This window comes from Tinamus guttatus, unplaced genomic scaffold (assembly GCF_059628265.1).
Source record: "Tinamus guttatus ecotype Peru unplaced genomic scaffold, ASM5962826v1 Tinamus_guttatus_pri_ptg000083l, whole genome shotgun sequence".
NCBI lineage: Eukaryota > Metazoa > Chordata > Aves > Tinamiformes > Tinamidae > Tinamus > Tinamus guttatus.
The window spans coordinates 213,644-227,289 of NW_028288617.1; the positions used below are offsets into that span (position 1 = coordinate 213,644).

The 13,646-nt window shown below is 42.9% G+C and overlaps 1 protein-coding gene across 3 annotated transcripts in view; it reads left to right on the forward strand.

Moving 5' to 3' along the window:
* Nucleotides 1-3,495: 3,495 nt before the first annotated feature.
* The window catches only part of AP1S2 (adaptor related protein complex 1 subunit sigma 2), a 28,879-nt gene continuing 18,728 nt past the window's right edge, over nucleotides 3,496-13,646 (forward strand). For all 3 annotated transcript variants that reach the window (XM_088520214.1, XM_088520215.1, XM_088520216.1), the window contains exons 1-4: nucleotides 3,496-3,512; nucleotides 4,677-4,855; nucleotides 12,381-12,489; nucleotides 13,448-13,585. In XM_088520214.1, the coding sequence (XP_088376340.1) occupies nucleotides 4,677-4,855; nucleotides 12,381-12,489; nucleotides 13,448-13,585 (426 nt within the window). In that variant the 5' untranslated portion in view covers nucleotides 3,496-3,512. The remainder of the gene's footprint in view (nucleotides 3,513-4,676; nucleotides 4,856-12,380; nucleotides 12,490-13,447; nucleotides 13,586-13,646) is intronic.

Consider the following 13,646-nt stretch of genomic DNA (forward strand, 5'->3'; position numbering starts at 1 on the left):
TGCGTGAAGTGCCAGGTGCCAGGATGTTGGTAGTCTGCCTTATTAATTTTCATACCCATATTCCAGGCAAACCTAATATATTCTAATTAATTGGAAAGCAAAACAAAACCAAACAAAACAAGAAGAGCAAACCTAAACTACACCAAGCAAAAACAAGCAAATTTAATCTTATTTCGCGTGAGCTTCCTTCCTCCGCTCTTCCTCCCTCACCAGCTCCAGGCAGTTCTCTTCTGTGTCTCAAATCATGCTGAAAATAATCTAGTGAGTAAACTCTTGGCTAGAGACCCCAAATGTTGTACGGTCAATGGACATATCCCCTGAAGATTTGCCTTACATCGGAAAATGGAATATAAAGGATTTTTACTGCTATAGCAGTTAAAAATACAATACATTATTAAACTGGGGGGTTATAATTCATGGCTTAGAAACCAAAATACTGAGCTCTGGTTACTTTAAAATCCATCTTGTTAAAGCTGGTTGTAAGACAATAAACAAAGGCTAATGAACAGAAGACTCACTGTGTCGTGTCTAAAATTAGGCTGCATGACATTTGCATTGTCATGGGCGTGCGGAATATGCGCAGGCTATTATGTTATTGTTTAAGCATCATATGTATCTTCATCAGTTTGTTAATTACAGCTAGTTCAGTATATTGCTAGATCAATGGGTAAGTGACAGCATCATTTCTTACGAGAAAGAAAGACGGAGTGTGTATCAAGGCAGGTAATTAGTACAAATCACAACTCCTGCAAACAGAAAGTCATCTGAAGTTCCTGGAAGCAGCAGCACAGATAGGAAGGACAACACCACCTGCCCTTCTGTCAGAGGTGCTGGATCTGCAGACTGACTCCGCTGTTTATTTTATCTGCACTTCACTGGCCAAATGAGCCTCTTTTGCAAAGCCCTGTTTTTGAAGCGAGAGGCAGCATAGGCCTTTATGTCAGCGCAGGGTAAAAGACGGCAACATAGAGCTGGGAATAAGGGGAGAGATGAGAGAAGATGGGATTTAGGTTATCTGAAACCACCACGGAAACACACCTGAAATTGCTTAAAGTAAGCAGGCCCATTTTTATGGAAAGGAACTAAAGAATGATCACGTGAGTGATGATACAGGCAGGCTTGAGGAAAGGGCATCCTCCAGCTGCAACAGGAACGAGGAAGGCACCAGCTGAACCTCAGCTCCCATTGCCGTGATCCAAGATACCACCAGAAACAAAAGGGTGAGGATCTCAAATTTTGTCTTTATTACACCAAAATACATATATTTCTTGAGCCACTCGCTAGTTCCAGCACTGCCATTAACTAAGCACGTGTAAAATGCATGGTTTGGTCTATATGTAGATATTTCCGTATGCTTGGAAGTGGCAAATCATAATACAGGTCCTGTGCGACTCCTTCAGAAATTCAATTTCGAGCTGCCATTACCATAATAGAGTGGAAGTGGCTCAGATAAAGAGAAATGAAAGTTGGGTGCGGGATTACACAATGATTTAGGACATCTGTAAACATTTGAAGTGCGTGTACATTCATGATGGAGAATTTATGAAGTACAGGAAGATAAAATCAAGAATAACAAAGTGCAGATTGGGAAGGAGGGAATTTAAGAAAGCCTGCTGAACAATGGGATGTTTTAGAGCAGGGCATAGCCTCATGACGAACCAGCAGAGCTGCACTGCTTTGAAAACTTTTAACTACTGAGGACAAAACAATGTACAGAAAAGCGTCGTTCCACAATGTCTGAGCTAGCAAATCCATATACATCTGTTCCTAGATTTAATAAAAGACGATTCCAAAAGAGAACAGGATGGATGCTGAATAAATATTAAATATGACGAGGATAAGCACCAACAATAGCAGTTCTCCCTTTCTATGTGGCTCTAGCACTGTAATTGCCTCATCCATTCAGTTTAGTTTCATGCATGTCGCCTTGTTCCCATGCCACTTTCATCTTGCAATTATAATCTGCATTATAAAATGAGAAAGTAGCATATCTGCAATTTTCCTCAAGTACAATTGGTTAGAGCATTCCTTGAAATGCCAGAAAATTGGCTTTCCTTTCAGATTATCCACATTTCTATACAAAAGCATTTCCAGCCCTGGATTCTGCTGCTACAGCTGTTTTGTAGCCAGAAGAATAGATTTTTTCTTTTTGGGTGTCGATAATAAAAAGTAATAAAAGCATGACACATCCCAGAGTGATTGAAGCTGCTCTTAATGATGAGGCAGCGAAGGGAGTACAATCTTTCTCCCTTGTTCCGTCAGTCACGCCGCGAGGCCATTTAAAGTTTGCCCGGTAAAAGTCACCTCACCTGATTATTTCCATCCTTAATACTGATAAGGTGAAGTGCCTTGACACCAAGAGTGTCAAGAGATGTAAGTCACTGGAAGCTTTTTTTTTTTTTTTTAATAAATGTACTCGTAGTTCAGCTGAAAGAGCTTTTTCTGCATGTCTATTTTGGACTACACTTGCACCTTTTATTCGCAGCCTATCAGCATTAAAGACAACCAACCCCCACCCCAAACAAGCCCAGTGGTTTCGTGTGGGGAAAAAGCCTCTTGGCCGCACAGGAATGAAAAAAAAAAAAAAAACATAATTTCTTAAGTCGTGCCCTCCTCTCCGCTTCCCCCCCCCCCCAAAAAAAAAAAAAAAAAAAAACTCGACTGCGGCTAATTCTGAGAATTTAATTAGTGATGACAATCACGGCGCCGTGGGGAATGAGACGTTGATAGGAGGCTCAACCGCCCCCCTGAGAGACGCGGTCCCCGCAACGCAGGGACCCCGCCCCGCGCAGGCCGTTAACGGCCGCCCCGCCCCGCGCACCTCCCCCACGCGGGGCGCGCACGTGCTGCAAGGAAACACCGCGCTGCGCACGCGCAGGCGCCCCCTCCCCCCGCCCAGACCCTCCCACCCTCGCGGGGCGGGGGGAGCGAGGAAGAGCCTCTGTCTCCGGGCGCCTCATTGACTGATGTCACACCCCGCGCCCCGGGCCTCGCCGCCTCATTGGCTGCGGGCGAACCGCTATCTGCATTGCGCGCCCTGGTTGGCTGCCGCCGCGCGGGCCGCTGCCCTATCCTAGCGCGGGCCACGCGGATCGAGCTCTCCACACCCCCCCCCCCGCCGGCTCCTCCCTGCCCGCCCTGTCCCACGCTCTCATTGGCCACGGCCGCGCTCTCGCCCCGCCCACAGTTTTGCTGCGGGTGGGGGGAGGGGGCGGAGCCTCCTGGCCCCGCCCCCCGTTCCCCGCCCGCCGCCCGGCCGCGGCGCCCGCCGCTCGGCCCCGCCCCTCCCCCCCACGCGGGCAGGCCGGGGCGGGGGCGGGGGCGGCCGTTGGGGCGCGGCGCGCGCGCGCTGCCGCTCGCGGGGCTCCGGGGCTGGCGGCGCCCGCCCTGCGCTGCTCAGAGCTGCTCGGCAGCCGCGGCGGCAGCACCGGCAGCAGCACCGGCAGCAGCACCGGCCTCGCGCGCCGCGTCCTCCTCCTGCTCCCCGCTCCCAGAGCCCGTCCTGGGGCACGGTGAGCACCGCCGCGGGGGGACCCGCTCGCCTCCCCTTCCCCTCTCCGTCTTGCCGTCGGGGCGCGGAGCCCGCCTTGGGGGTACAGAGGACGGGAGTGTCCCGTCCCCCCCCCCTCCCCCGCCGCTCACCCCACCTCGTCCTCCGCTCTGCCCCGGGGGAGGCCGTTAGCGGCTGACCGTTAACGGCTTCTAGCGGCGGCACCGAGACTCCCCTCTCTATCCCTTTCCCCAGGCTGGGACGGCCGGAGCTACCGCCTGGCGGGCCGGGAGGAGCCGCGAGGGGGGCGGCGGTGCCGGGAGGTGCGCGGGTGCCGGCGCTGCGGGGCTGCCGCCGGGAGGAGGCTGCGCCTGCTCGGGGCGCTTCGCCGCGCCGATGGCCTGGGAAACTTGCCCGGCGCCGGGCAACTTTGAGCAGGAAGGTGGGGAGAGGAAAAAGAAGAAGGGGGAACAAAAAAAAAAAAAAAAAAGAAAAAGAGGTTATTTCCTATAAGGTTAGAGCCGCTGGAAAAACACAGCCGAGTTCCTCTTAAAATGTAACTGCAGCATCACTCCTTTGGAGGAAGCGAGACCTGGACGGCAGGAAAAGCACTTAACGTCTGTTCCTTTTGTGTAATGCGAGGGTCGGCGAGGCTGCTCTGTGCCGGAGGACTCTCCATCGGGAGGGTTAATGCCTCTTAAAGTATTCGGAGGCTTTTCAGGAAGGTCTTAAGTGCAAATTGTGCCTGCTGTAAGGCTGTAATCCAGTCAATTGAAAACGAGCTTGAGTGTTTGGGGAGATGGCTTGCTGTTTTGTTTTTTTTTTTTTTTTTTTTTTTTTTTTTTTTTTTTGTCCTTGTCTGTGGTAAATGCAAATGCAGCTGTGCCACTGCTGGACATGGTTTGTCTGGAATTTAGGTTTATTTGCTGTCTGGTGGCTCTGATACCTGTTTCTGAAACTTGTGTATGCTTTCTTCCATTTTGGCTGTGGCTAACGTTGTTTCGTTGAATCTTATTAATCGTGTTCCCCAATCTTGTATTTTATCTGCTACTGCTTTAGAAATACTTAATGTAATTAGGGCTTTGTATGGCTATCTTATTTCCTGTTTGGCTCCCCTCATAGAAATCATTATAAAACCAAGAGAGAACTGAGATTAATTTTTTTTTTTCTTCTTCCAATTCCACAGATGCAGTTTATGTTGCTTTTTAGTCGTCAGGGGAAACTGAGACTTCAGAAGTGGTATGTCCCATTATCTGACAAAGAAAAGAAGAAAATCACAAGGGAACTTGTTCAAACAGTATTAGCCCGCAAACCGAAAATGTGCAGCTTCCTGGAATGGAGAGACCTGAAGATTGTCTACAAAAGGTTGTTCTGTCTCACTAACCTCATAATTGCCATACATGACAAACAATGTAATAAGTAGCAGGAAAATAGTGAAGGTTCATTTCACCTCCCTCCTTGCTCTTCCAGCCCATTGGTTATGGAGAAGTGTGGGTTTTGAGGGTTTTCCTTGAATCTAATTTGATAACCAAGTAGGAATCATTCATGTGTTGAAAATCACTCATGCATTTAGCAATGTGTTGAAGAAAAGAAATGAGGTTTCCTTCTCCTTTAATAGGAAGTGGTTCTTACAAGTTCCCTGTTTAGATGCCCAGAGTAAGTAAGTGCATACAAATATGAAGCATGCATGTATGACCTAACAGCTAATAAAGAAAAACTAAATTTTATAAACGTTTACCTAGGGCGATTACTTTATAAATCAGCTACAAATGCAGCTTGCTTTAAAGGCTTATAGAAACAAGAATATTACTTTGTTATTTCAGAGAATGCAAAGAGAAGTAGCTCCTAATTTTAGAAATCATCCCTAACTTTCTTTTGGTGGAATTACTGTATAATGTTCTTTGGTAATAGTTTAATTTCTCACTTGTTTGCTAACTTTTCTAAGGCTGGTTTGTGACCTTTAGAAAGTAAAGTGTGAAAATACTTTTCTGCATAAATAACTATAATTCTGGTCCTGATTTGCTAGGTTGCATCTCTTCCATCTTAAGCTGATAGGCAACTTTGAGTTAATCCCTTTCCCTAGTTACGTATAAAACTTAAAAGATTTGTGCGTTCTTATTTCTGTGTGACATGGTAAATGACTCCTGTGCTGTACAATATTGCTGCCTTCTCTCTGAAGGGAAGAGGAATTGGATTTTAAGAGTTAGTAACCTGTTTTCAAGGATTCAACCTTTAGATCCTGATCTGATATATACAACACTGCATGTAATGTCATGTGAATAAATGTTGCCTGTATATCTGGGAGTAGTTCTCCTACTCTTGCAAAGATAATGATGTCTCCATAGGGAAGGAGGAGGAACAATGTATAAGGTCATGCTTAAACAGAACATACAAAGTTTTATTCTTCTGCATGTTGATTTCCTCACAAAAACACTTATGTGCATACACTTAGACAAGCCTGCTTAAATGTTTTATGTGTCCCTCATGTAGTGATGTACACAAGTGCTCTTGCAGCTGGACTTTTATGGGGTCAGATGAGGAGAAAATAGGCATGGGTAGGCCAGTGTGTTTCCCTCTTGCCCAGCACTGCAGAGCAGTAGCTGCTGTGGGGGGAGGTGGGTCCACAGAGTTGTCCTCTCTCCTTCTCTGTTCACTACTGTTACCTATTTGTGGCTATGCCCTTTTTATGCCCAGCGAACTGGTGGGGGTTGAAGTATGGGTATTCAAGATGCTCAAAGCTGTGGTGTCTGTGTCCATGGCGCACGCTGTGGGGCCTCTCGTCAAGGAATAGCGAAGCTTTGTGTAGACCATTTGGGGCTGGATGTAGACTACAGTGCATCTGTTGGAGTACTGATGCGCACAGCTTGCTGCAGTAGCGTATTCTGCTGTTTAAGAACCGGTCTGGCACAGCTAGCCTGTAAAACCATTGCTTAAGATAAGATTGTATCAAAGTTGCTCTGTTTAGCTTTTGTAGGCAAGTTTCATTAAGCTAAAACTTCACCAGAGGGATTGAGTGTAGGAGTTGATAGTAAACTGAAAATCCTGTGATCTGAAAGAATAGCTTCTTGCTGCTTTACAGGAAAGATTTTTCTAGTCATTTTGCTTGGTGTTTGCATTTCCTTAAATTAAAGTTGATGAATAACAACTAGCATAATCCCTTTTAAAAGGGTGATTCATAAGCTAGCGAAGATAATCTCAAAATGACCATCTTAATAATCAGAGTCCAGTAGCTTTTACTGTTTTGGTTTATTTTTCTGATTTTTTTAAATTATCTACAAAAATATGTGCATATTGCTTAAATTGCTGAAATTGATGTGCAGTATTGTTTTAGAATGTCTTAACCGCCAAAAGTTTCAGGTACTAGAGAGGATTGTCCAACTCAAACTGTTCGGCCATATTAAAGGTATGCTAGACTTCTTTTCTTCTTTTTTTTTTTTTTCTCCAGCAAAACAAACTGAAATGCAAAATTGATAAGCCAGTAGCTTCATCTGCCTTTCTTTTTAAGTACTTTCTCTTTAATTTCTTGTTTCGTATATGCAACACTTAGACAATTGCAATTATGGCTGCAGAGTTGGATTAATCATAGAATTATGATTATGCTTAAGGTTGGAAGGGACCTCTAGAGATCATCTAGTCCAACCCCCCTGCATACACAGGGTCACCTAGAGCGCGTGGCACAGGACTGTGTCCAAGTGGGTTTTGAAGATCTCCAGAGAAGGAGACTCCATAACCTCTCTGGGCAGCCTGTTCCAGGGCTCTGTCACCCTCACTGTTAAGAATTTTTTCCCTAAGTTCCTATGGAACTTTTGATGCTTCAGTTTCTGGCAGTTTCCTCTAGTTCTGTGAGTGGCCACCACTGAAAAGAGCCCACCACCATCCTCTGCACTCCCTCCCTTGAGGTACTTATAGACACTGATCAGATCCCCTCTCAGCCTTCTCTTCTCCAGGCTGAACAGGCCCAGCTCCCTCAGCCTCTCCTCATAGGGCAGATGTTCCAGGCCCCTGATCATCCTTGTGGCCCTGCGCTGGACTCTCTCCAGCAGCTCCACATCCCTCTTGTACTGTGGAGCCCAGAACTGGACACAATACTCCAGATGCAGCCTCACCAGGGCTGAGTAGAGGGGCAAGATCCCCTCCCTCGACCTGCTGGAGACGCTCTTCTTAATGCACCCCAGGATCCCATTGGCCTTCTTGGCCATGAGGGCACACTGCTGCCTCATGGCCAACTTGTCATCCACCATGATGCCCAGGTCCCTCTCTGCAGAGTTGCTCTCCAGAAAGTCGGTCCCCACTCTGTACTGGTGTCTGGTTATTCCTCCCCAGGTGCAGGACCTGGCACTTGTCTTCATTGAATTTCATAAGATTTTTCACTGCCCAGTTATCCAGTCTGTCCAGGTCCCTTGTCATAGTCATTGTTGGTCCTAGTCATTGTTGTCTTTGTAGTTATTTCTTTACAGCTACAAAAAAAATGGTGAAAAGGCAGCCCTGCATTTGACATGGATCATAACTTAGGATGGAGGTTTGGAAGAGAGTTGTTCAGGCTAGTCAACACCTGAAGATTGAAAAAGGGTTGTGAACTCGTTACTTCAGGAGACAAAGTAAATCTTTGAAGTGACTTGCTGAAAAAAAAAATCAAATTTGTCAAGCCAGCAACTATTGCACTTTATTACAATAAAAAGGACGTCATCTGCTAATGGTGGACTGGAAGCTGAACAAGTGCAAGCACGTTCACATACTCCTACCTTCTAGTAATACTGGGAATATTGGATCATACAAGGTCAACGTTGTTGCTGCTTTCCTCTTGTGCTGGAAGAATTTGTCTTTAAATGTAAAAATTTCCAATATTTTAATGAAGAGTAAGATAGGAAGCATGGCAGTCTGAAAGGCTGGGGGCAGTGGAAGGAGAGAAACAAGAATATGACTTTTTAAAAAAGAAATAATAGGTGCTCTCAGCTATTCATTGCTTTAGCTTCTGCTCATGTTAGTTATTTTCATTATGTGATCTATTGCAGTCAAAATTAGAAATTACAGAATAACTGCTTTTTATCGAAGCATACTTTGTTAGCATTTGTTAAACTTTATTAAACGTGGGACTTAGTTGTTGACTGGTAACTTAAAGGAGGAGGATTATTTTTATACTGTAATACATAACTGCATATGTAGTATTTTAAATTTGTCACAACTTGTGCTGCTCTTAGTGATGTAGCAATTCTCAGTTAATTTGAAGTAACCTTAATTGTAGGCTCCTTTAAAAACTTGAAGTTTTAAAACAATATTTTCTACCATACCTCTATGACTCTACTTCCATCTCCCAAAAATAAATGTCCTTTCTGCAAATAGTGCATGTCCTTAGCTGACAGTGTTTTGATTCCATGACACACTAATGTTATCTATTTAATGAAATGTGTCCAGCAATTGGCATGATCAGTGTCTGTCCTTATGTATGCCTTAACTGCCAGCTGCATCTAATGAAAATGATATAACATGGAAGAAACTCTAAAGCTAGCTGCATGCTATGATTATACTAAACTAGGTGCTTAGATATGGTTATTTTAACTTTATGCTAAGTATATCTTTGTAGAATATTCTAGGCTCTTGTGTGACTTGGACAGAGAAAGAAGCTTCCTCTTACAGAAGGAATTACACAGCTTCTGTTAATTTCTAAAACTATCAGTTTCCCTTTTTAGGTTTGCAGTCGGATATGGTGAAAGAAATGCCCATGTTGGGTGTAATTATTATTGTTGATGATGTCTGTATCCTTAAATGAAGCCTAACTCATCTGCCTGTCCTGGAGTCTCAAAACTTTGTGCTTTAGCAGAGAAACATAGTTAAGTTCTCTGAAAGAGGAGGAAAAAAAAAAAAAAGTCTTGCCAAGCACAGCTCCATGGCTATAGCTGTCACTGGGTAATTGTTGGCAAATTATCACCAAACTCCAGATTCCTGCGCTCTTTAAAATACCTGCCTGCCTCTTAAAGGCAGCATTATTGTCATTTTCAGTGCAGCCAAACACTGTAGGCTTGAAATTTCTGCAATTGGAATTTGTGTGGAAAGCTACTAAGATGCTGGCAGCCAGATGGCTTGCAGCTTCACTTGGTGTTGCTTCCAGGTGTGTCCTGTCCTGGTAGGAGAATACTACTGGATCAGCGGGACTTGACACCCACGGTGTTCTGCCCACAAGTGACCTGCTCCATGTGTTTCCCCTATAGTAGAATGACTCAATCTGGTTCTGAGCTGAGTAACAGGAGTGTTTTGGTGGTAAAAACATTGCCTGCCAAATGCCCACTACTGAATAAGTGTGCGGTTGTAGGAAGGCTTGTGTGTTTGTTTCCTTCTAACATGAGAACTCTAAAATGGGCTACCAAAGGTAGGAATTTGTGTAAGTCTGTCCTGTGCTGCTTTTCAGTTTTTCTACTTGAGAACTTGAAAAATGCTTTCTGTGTATAATAATAGATACCCAGGCCTTCCTTCTGTGTTAAGATACCCACCAAGTAGCTTTGTTTCTTCGTAGTCTTTTCTCTGAAGCTGCAGCTGGCAGAGCTTGAAAGTGTGCTTTACTCAATAGCTGCTAAATAAAGTATTTCAAAAAGTATGTTATGCTTTATTTTAAATGAGGACACTGAGAGCAGACTAGTTTTCTGCAAAATGTTCAAGGTTGAATAATGTTTCTCTCCTTTTTTCTTTTTTCTTACTTAAAAAGTTTCGTGTGTCAGTTAAACTTTTAAAGTAAGAGGGGAACACAAAAGGACTATCCTGTGTGGAAAAATATTAAACATGAGTCAGTTCTGGTTTGGTGAGGTCTACGCTATGAGATTCAATTTGTGTCTAAGTACTAAAAGGAGACAGTATGACTGTACTTGGTTGTAATCAGTGCTGCTCATCAGAATATGGTAAAAGTTTTGTTCAAACGGATTTAGTCTGAGTTAAGCATTAAATAATATATTAAAACTAACATGAGGTTTTCTCATTAGATTTGAAAGCCTGATTTTTCTGTAGAGTATCACTTCCCAGTCTTTAAAAAAAAAAAAAAAAACCTCTTCATCTAAGAAAGCACTGTACAAAATGCATCTCGCAAGTTACTACAATGATAGTAAATATACTTGAAATATTAAAATTGGGGACAAATCAACAGTGTAAACTCAAACTGGGCTCACATGGGACTTCCAAAGTAATAACATTTAAATCGCCTTGTTCTTTTATTTCTTCATCATTGTGATATGTTAAGAGCTTCTCTGAAGAGAGATGTCTCACCGACCATCTTAAGTCAGGTTTTGTGGCAGAATGGAAATAAATTGTAGATAGTCACTTTTTTGTAATAGTTTAAACTTTTGGATAAAAGTGGTTCTGATCATTTGTAATGATGAAGCCCTATCAATTTGACCCAACTAGAGCAGAGTGAAAATGGCACTTGCAGATTGTGAATGGCAGTTTAGGAAGAGGGAGACCAATTTTAACAGAAACCGGATAGATACATATCATACATAGGAGCAATAGTCCAATTATATTCTTGGGCTGAAGAGCTTGGGTAAATTTGGTTGGAAATTGGCAGAGTAGATATTGTTAACTGAAGGAATAAATTGTTTTTTGTTTGTTTGTTTAAAGTAGCCCTGAGATAGTTAGCTGACGATGTCTTTGGCCATGCTGATGCTAGGGAGATAAGATGTTTTTAATAGGAAATAAAACAAGAGAGCAAGGTAGTGTTTTGTTCTCCCCCCTTCTCCCCCCCGCCCCCCAACCCCAAGAGCTATCACAAAAATATTTAGCATGTGCTCTTTAGGGAAAAATTAGTTTAAAGAAGAAGTTTAATTTGAGGTGATGCTACTAACCTCTTGGAGTAAGCAGGGGAACTCGAACAAATTCTGAAGAGGGTGAAAATGGCATGAAAGGAAGTTCTATGTCCATGTGAGGAAGAACTTCTTTCCTGTGAGGGTGACAGGGCCCTGGAACAGGCTGCCCAGAGAGGTTGTGGAGTCTCCTTCTCTGGAGATCTTCCAAACCCGCCTGGATACCACCCTGTGCCACGTGCTCTAGGTGACCCTGCTGGAGCAGGGGGGCTGGACTAGATGATCCCTAGAGGTCCCTTCCAACCTTAACCATTATATGATTTAATTGGCCAAAATCTTACCCTTATTAAAATGTTTACTTATAGTAAGAAATGTATGTGTAGGTCATATATATGGTAGTATTGATACTTCTATAATTTCATATTTTTCTGTTTTACAAAATAAAATTGTCTTGCATGTCTTCTTCCAGCCAGAATGCTCTGAGAACAACTTTTGGTACTTAATATGTTTTGGCTGATAAAATTCCTTTGTTACACTAGAGTTGATGCAGGGATATTTTTTGTTAAAAGTGGAGTTCAAAGTCATATCTGAAGTAAAGAATTCATTGCATTCAGGGTGGAAGTGGATTGCTCTAGGTTGAATAAGGTTTCTCGCTCCTTTTTTTCTTACTTAAAATGGATGGCCATTTTCAGTCTCTGTTAATGTGTATGTAGTTTGTGTTTGTTACAAATTTAAGGATGTGATCTGTTTATTAGGAGACCAGTGCCTGTTTTTTTAGAGATAATAGAAATGATACCTTGCTTCAAAAATTCAGATGAAAAATACATTTCCTTTTCCAACCACATCTGAGGCTAGTTTAATCCCTCATTTAAAGAATGGTAAAGACTGAAATCTTGATTGATTCAAGGAAGCACGTTGCTTTCTGTGTACATGTATGTCTGCCGGTATCTTAGCCTGTTCTCCTTGTAGTACTTGAAAGGCTCCTTGTAAAGGATAACAGTATGGTCGTAGACTCCAGCGTGAAGGACTGCTGAAAACTGAACTTTGCTCAAATACGTTCACTTTGCCAATGTTCTTATGCTAATGTAAAGATTATTTTGTTGTTACAGATATGCAAGCCTTTATTTCTGCTGTGCTATTGAAGACCAGGACAATGAGCTAATAACTCTGGAAATAATTCATCGCTACGTAGAACTTCTTGACAAGTATTTTGGCAGTGTGAGTTAATGCTTCTGTTTTGGTTATTTTTTTTTTCAGATGCATAGTGTGTGCTATACTATAAAGTGCTGTGGAATAAAACAACAATCAACTAGCTTTTGAAAGTATGTATCTAGCAAACTTCATGTCGTTTGGTCAAACTAAATTATAGTTAACTATGTAACTGTTAGAAAAGGAATTGATGAGTTTGTGAGAGGATGACTGTTAATGTGCTGGTAATTGCCTTTACTCACTTCATCTCTTAGTTCACACTGGCCTTACTTGCTTTTGGATAAAATCTTAGGATTTCCTGAGTTTTCTGTCCAGTCTCACAGCTTTCCCTCTCTTTGGCACTGCTCATTTGTGTATATACTCCCGTGCCCTCCCAGCACTACTTATATCTGCTTCTAAATTGGACAGTTGCTTGTGAGCTAATACCAGGGATATGCTAAGAGAAGACAGACATCTGCTTTCCTAGATACCATCTTCAAATGGAATCGTAGTAGTATTAGCACTTTTAGGGGGATTCCTGGCGCATCCTTTTGCAACCTTTGACTAGGACATGCACAGAATGAATAAAACATCAAGCATATGATACTGTGAATTGCTTTAAGATTGTAGGGAGTTAGATAAAATCATTTTAGATAAAGAAGCCAGAAGAGAACCTTTACAAGGATGTTCTCATGCTATATAAACAGCCACCTAAGACTGAAAGCTATGAATTAAACTTTTTTTTTTAAGCTATGAAAACACTTTTCAAAGAAAGAGGCTGCTATAGTTGTTTTTAACTGGAGCAAAAATACACTTTTCATTTAGTTTGGCCTCAAGTGAATGATTCGCGGTGCCTCACATCTCAAAAAGATAGAGCCCAAGGCTGACATCTTGGTTTGGTGAAGCTGAGGGCGAGTTAAGTTTTATAAGAGGACAAGTCAGTAGGTGGTATCGCCCTGCTTGCAGTAACATTCAGTGCTCTTTTCAGGTATGTGAACTTGATATCATCTTCAATTTTGAAAAAGCCTATTTCATTCTGGATGAATTCCTTTTGGGAGGGGAAGTTCAGGAGACTTCCAAGAAAAATGTTCTCAAAGCCATTGAGCAGGCCGATCTTTTACAGGAGGTAAGCAAATTGTGCTTCTCTGGTCAATGCACCAGCATGCTATAGTGTGAATAGAGAGAGC